At 47.5% G+C, this 6,280-nt stretch overlaps 1 protein-coding gene across 5 annotated transcripts in view; it reads right to left on the bottom strand.

Moving 5' to 3' along the window:
• Positions 1 to 2,127: 2,127 nt before the first annotated feature.
• MEGF11 (multiple EGF like domains 11) overlaps positions 2,128 to 6,280 on the bottom strand; it is a 243,397-nt gene continuing 239,244 nt past the window's right edge. For 3 of the 5 annotated variants that reach the window (XM_072345518.1, XM_072345519.1, XM_072345521.1), the window contains 2 exons: positions 4,487 to 4,693; positions 2,128 to 4,395 (listed from right to left, as the gene is read on the bottom strand). In XM_072345518.1, coding sequence (XP_072201619.1) covers positions 4,235 to 4,395; positions 4,487 to 4,693 — 368 coding nt within the window. In that variant the 3' untranslated portion in view covers positions 2,128 to 4,234. Of the gene's footprint in view, positions 4,396 to 4,486; positions 4,694 to 5,567; positions 5,751 to 6,280 lie in introns of those variants that run through there. The other 2 variants (XR_011904850.1, XM_072345520.1) reach the window with 2 other exon arrangements.

Raw genomic sequence — 6,280 nt, 5'->3', positions numbered from 1 at the left:
GACTTGACTTTAAAGTTTTTACTTGCGAGCAACTAGTAAATTTCTTGGAACCGGGAGGAGACACCAAAGTGGAAGTACTCCCAGAAGGGGAACTGGAGGGGCCACATACTGGGACCAGGCCTGCAGCTTTTAGCATGACAATTTGGCAGCTTTGGGCTGCCTTTATGGTGTGAAGAATGAGGAACTCTCTCTTATCAAATCCCTGAATAGCTTTAACAAACCTCATTTTTCCACATTACCACCAGTAAAACAAAATCCTACGGAATGACAGACTGCTGCCTTCTACAACAGATTACTTCAGCTGTTTGATCCTACCTTGTCGCCTTCTGCTGAAGGAGTGGTGCCATAGGAGCCAGCCTGCTGATCACTGTGAGTTTTGGAAGCCACCTCAAGAGCACGTGGCAGCACTGAATCCTTCTGCCTGAACCAGCCTTTAGGGCCTCAGTATTGCCAGAGTCAAGAGAAGGTATAAAATGGGGACCATCCTCACTGTTCTGTTCTCAGAGCACTTTAGCCAGGCAGCAGTGGATTTCACAATTAAATTCATTACTGTGGCAGCCAAGCCATAAATCTGCCAACTGGAAATGCAAGGGTGAGTTTCACTTTGCTTCCTTTTCTGATTCATTTAGCCAGCAGCCTGACTCAGCTGTCATGTCAGGCTTGGATTTCTTATAGCTTTATGCAACAAGCTTCCTTCTGCAGTAAATCTGAATGCAGCAGAGCCTGCTGGAATGCAAGCCCAGCTCAGCCCCACTCAGTGTCAGTGTGGGCAAGTGCTTCCTCCTCCACTGTGTGATGAGAAGCATTACATTGTGGTCCTGGGCAGCTGTGCAATGGCTGAGTGTGCTCTTAGGCAATATAAGACGTCTTAATTATTTTCACCAGAACTTTACAAGCACTAATCACAAAACAGGCCTTAGACAGGAATGCCTTGCTAAAACTGATTTTGTAATTATGAACTGCTGCAACAGGGGATCCAGAATTTTCATGCAATAGTTTGTAATGCCTTCGCAAGCTATGCTGCCTTCTACAGCAAAATCACATGGTATGTGTACAGGGCTGTAACTTCCTAGGTGTTAAAGCCTTTTCCTGCTGTTCTATGTTTTGGTAACACCTCCTAAAGGCTGCAGGGCTGTGGCTGGTCCTGAGCTGTGAGACATGGCTGGGCTCAGGAGGAACCTCGCAGGGAACTTTTGGAGAGGCAGCACAAGGCGCTGGTCTGGATGCTGACCTAATGGTATTGTTCCCACTCAGCTGCTGGTTAATCATCTCTGCTGTAACTGGCGTTCATTCTGTGCTGAAGCGTCTCTTCTCTGCTAATAGGAGGTGACTGATTATAACAGATACAGCTTTTGAGCCCTGAAATGAGCTGTCTGAGTTTATGGGATCTCCTGCATAATGCTGCAAAATTGGATTTTCTCACCAAGAGCTCTTGTTCTCATTTACATATCTGAAAGTCCCGACCTTAACAATTCCGAAGCTGTTTGGTGGGTATCTGCGGTTCCTGTGTGATGGCAGTCGAAGTTCTGACACTGAAGCAGAAAGTGCGTGGCATTGTTCTGATGTAAAGACATTTTTATTAAGCTGGAATTACTTACTCCATCAGTTCAAACCTGATGAGTTTCCAGACTTAAATAGCTTATTGAGTGTGGCTTGTCAAATAAGAGGATTACATGCTGGGCTTTAGTTAACAAGATCTTTAGAAATATGAAGCGCAAATATTGAAAAAGCTTCAGTATGTAGCTGTCTGCTGCATTGGCCCAGTGTCATCAATTCCAAAGATGTTTCTGCTGCAAATTCATGCTTGTGATTTATTGATTGGGAACAGTCAGATGCTGAGATGGCTGCTGTCTGCCTGGTCCTGGGGTCACTGCTGGCCTGCGTCCTTCTGTGCCTAGCAAAAGCACCGCAACCCACTGGCGTCACTGCATGCCGTTGGGACAGGCTGAGAGGCACTGCTTAAGCAGCACAGAGACGTGGAGCTGTCATCACCTTGTGTCTGCCTCAACGAGGTCTCGCTCAGACCTGCTAAGGTTCAGCTGCTGCAGACAGGAGCTGCCGGAAGAGTTGGACAAAAGCTGCGTATTGTGCCAGCTGCCGTTTGCTTTAAAGTTTGAGAAAGACACGCAGAGAGAAATCTGATTTATTTTGTACAAGGTAGGATACCTGTGCACAGTGAACAAATATATTACAAATCTGTCTTGCCTTAAAAAAGTATTGCCATTTTGGTGCCTATTTTCTAAGCTAATGCTAATAATATACAAGAAGGTACTTCCTTCGTTTCCTTTTTTTTCCTGTTAAGCTCTATGCACATTGTTGCATTTGGTTTGAAAATCCAGCTTTGAAAAAAAAACAAAACAAAAACTGAGCCTCATCTCTGCTCTCTCATCTCAATGGTGACAGCAACACACACAGACAGCGGTCAGGCTGGCAGCTGAGACTGCTTGTGCTAGATGGCAAGGTAAGTCTCTAACCGGAGCATTCCTCATCAAGCTGCATTTCTCTTGGTATTTTTGAGGTAAGACTTTCCATTCATGTATGCAAAATAGACCCCTCCTGGCCCTGCAAAATAAGTGCCTACTTACATCTCACATAAGGCTTCCCTGGAAAATAAAACTACTATTGCTGATCAGTCATCGCCCCCATGCACACATGCAGCATTCATGTAAATACTTTGGAGCTGTCTTGAAACATGAAAATCTGCTTCTCTGCAAGCCTCGGGGGGAATCTCTGGGCTCAGCTCTGCTGTCTGGATCTCTTGGATTGCATGTAGGGGTTCAGAGCTGGCACCGCCATCCCAGCTGCTGCAGGGGTGCAGTGGGGCACGGTGCTGCCCTACCCGCGGTGCTCTGATGCCTGCTGTCACATGGAGCTGGCTCTGAGCCGCTGTCCCTATGGCAGCAGGTCCTCGTACCAGTCCCCTAGGCCAGCAGCTTCCATTGGCGGTCCATGTGTTGAGCAAACAGCTTGGTGGTGGCTTGGTTTTCTGCTTCCATCAGACTGGCGAATGTGCAACAGAATGTTTTTACCCTTTAGGAGGCAATCAACTCGCTACTTTGCGTTTGCCTAATAAAATTACATACTTAGAATCAATACTACTTCATGCTCAAAATCTACAAGGATCTGCTTAACGGCAAGTATTCTACTTCCTAGGTCAATAAAGATTACCAAAAAAAAAACAAACTCATGGTGGCTTATTCCAAAGCTTTCCCCCAGGTCAGCCCCTTGATAACTGTTTCACAAACAGCCTCTGAAAAAGAAAACCCACTTTCAGCTCAATGTAACAACATGTCAGGTAGAACTGTCAACAGATGAAGTTGCACTACATGGTAATGCACATCAAATTAAAGGGTGTCATGAAGGGCACGCTGCCAGGTGCATCGTGGTGACGTGGTTTGCCAGTGATGAAGCCAATGCAACCTAGTTAGAAAACTGGACCAGGGTTGGTCTGTGCAAACCTGCAGTGTCCCTGGATGCAGGTGAAGGTGTTTGCACCACCCAAAAAAAGCTGTGCATTTATCTAATGAAAAAGAAGCTGTATGAGAAAAATTAAAGCACAGCTGTACCAAAATAGTTCTGGCTTGTTCAAAGTGCGGTAAGCTGGGCATGAGACTCATTGCTTAAACTCGAATCGTTGACAAAGATCACTGGACATTTGCCAAGGTGTTACATTTTAAGACTGTAATAGAAGATGTCTGCGTTGATACTCCTGTACTCCAATACCCTGGTACTGAATATAAAGATGAACAGAGCACTAATTACCGAGCACAGTCTGCACAGGATGCCCACGGTGATGGCAGTGAATGAAGTTTCCAGGCAGTGAAACAAGCAGCTTTCCTATTTTCACTCAGAAAAATGTCCCATTTCCATGACAGAGATGTGAACTGTATCCCAGCGTCTGTCTGTCTCTAGGTCCTCCTACTGAGCGTGTTGTGTTTTACTGTACAGCAAAGCCAGCGTTAGAATACACATGGTAGAGAGCTTTTGCCTGGAGCGTGTGGACACCTCCCAGGGGTGATGCACTCCAGTGACACCTGGAAAAGGTTCTCATTAGTTCTTGTGACCCATATAAAAAAAAAAGTCTTTTTAAATAACATCATGCAGCAGCAGCTGGCCCAAGCTGATGTTTAGTTACGTTAGGTCCTTGCAGCCTAAAGTCAAGTCAGCATCCTGCAGTGCAGAAAAGGATTGTCTTCTCTTTGCTTGTGTTTGCAGCACAGTGAAGTCCATCCCTTTAAGACTGCTTGTCCCAAGATGGCCCATGTGTTGGGCTGTGCCTTACAGGGAGGAGGTCGTAGTGACTAGGAATGTGACTGTTCCTAGGCAGGTCGTATGGACTTTGGAGGTAACTGGCACTCCGGGCACGGGCATCTTGGACCACGCTGATGGTGGGCTCTGGGAAAGCAAGGGAGAGCGGTTGCCGTACCCAGCAGCACTAAAGTAAACCCCAGCTGTTAACAGCTGTGAGGCAGAGCTTCCCACTTACCAACTTCGTAGATGTTTTTGTTGGCTGTTGATGAAGTGGGCATTTCTGAATATGGGGAGTCCCTGTGACCAGGAGATTTCATTTCCACGTAGCTGCTCTCGGAGTGTTTGCATGTTAAGATGGGGGGATCTTTAATGGTGGCGTATGGGTTTTCACTGCTGTTCAGAGAACAAGTGCTGGAGCTGCACACAGATTCCTTCATATAATCTGCAAAACAAAATGGGGGTGAGACTGTTAGCTTCCTTAGGCGAGCTGCAGCTCAACCTCTGCAGGAGGGGCAGGGTGGGAGGAAGGGGGCAGAGGGAAGGAAGATCCTTGAAGCATCCAGCACAGACACCCGACGCTTGTGCTCTGGGTGCATCCAAAGCATTGCATCCACAATTCTCTTAGCAGGAAAGAAATAAAAACCTGCTCGAAGCCAAAGGTTTTGCTGTGAAAGGTTCTAGTGGTCATTTACTGCAGTAGTTAATTTTTGGTGGCAATCTTTTTCCCTCCCTCTCCCCTTCCTAAGGAGCTCTGCTGTAACCTGCAGCCCATGCATGTGGCCGTGGGTCAGATCCACCAGCGGCTGCATCCCGGGGCTTTGGGTACATCAAATGTTGTCTGTTTGAAAGTAAGACACTTCCAGCAGGCGTAGAACTGCATCAGCGCAGCATGTGCACCGTGTCCCCGGGGTTCTGTTCCTGGGGCATTCCAGCACTAGGAGAATCTGGTTTGTTTGTATTCCCTTCTGCTGTTAAGACTGGGAGGAGGCGGCTCCCGCTAGTGGGGAACACTTGGCTTTCCACAGGGGGGCAAGCCTCTGTCTGAATCTCACTTTCACTTTTCTTCCCCCTTGATCTACTGCTCTTCTCCCTGGGCTGGAAGAAGGAGATGGGGATGGAGGAGCAGGGAGAGCAAGGTTGGCGCGCAGTGGCACCACCGGTGTCCCCTGTTGGTGACCCTGGCTGGGTGTGCCAGCCTGCTGCAGGTACAGCACCGGTCTTGCTTGACATAATAATAATTAAAAATAAAAAAAACAAACAACAACAAAAAAAAAAAGAGAATAAATAGGTCTTAACATTGACATTTAAGAACGTGCCATTGCTGCTGTGTGCATCCTGCTGGGCAGTGCCATTAATTTAGAATTAGAGCGATGCAATGAAAGATGAGGCATTTTCTTGTGCTGGGTTACAGTACAAAGGCAGATCCTGGTATATATGAAATACTCCCGGTGAAATAGCGGGACTTGCAAAATAGCTGCAATCCCAGCTGCCCCCGCTGTCTAATATGGGAGACAAAAAGAGAAATTCAGGTTAAGAAATAGACAGACAACAAGATATCGCTTCTCCTATAAAAACCTCATCTCTGCGCTTCTCCTCCCCGTCCTGCTCACTCACATGCCAGTCTGCATCACCAGTGTGACCTGGGGCTGTGTCTGCGTGTGTCCCTCAGTCCCCATGGGGGCTGGCACGGAGCAGGTGCCCCAAGAAAGGGCTCAGGTTATGCCCTGCAGTGAGCTACCACATTTCTCTCCTCCAGCTTCAGCAATACAAACCAATCTCTGGGCTCCTCAGCTCTCGGTGTCAGGGAAGCAGAGGGCTGGCAGAGGCCCTGGCACCAGTGCAGTATTTATAGAGTAATTAAAATTTAGAAGCTTGTTGTCTGACGTCAGCCTGGGTGAGATCTAACAATGCCTTCACTTCACGGTGAAGCAAGCCTGGTGCATCCCAGCAACATGCAGCTGCTGGCACAGGGCTTGGCCAGCAATGCGATCCCAGTAAAGGCAGTTTGGTGAAAGCCTGTCCTCTCCTC

The sequence above is a fragment of the Excalfactoria chinensis genome, chromosome 10 (assembly GCF_039878825.1).
Source record: "Excalfactoria chinensis isolate bCotChi1 chromosome 10, bCotChi1.hap2, whole genome shotgun sequence".
Taxonomy (NCBI): domain Eukaryota; kingdom Metazoa; phylum Chordata; class Aves; order Galliformes; family Phasianidae; genus Excalfactoria; species Excalfactoria chinensis.
This window is presented reverse-complemented; position numbering and strand designations above follow the sequence as displayed.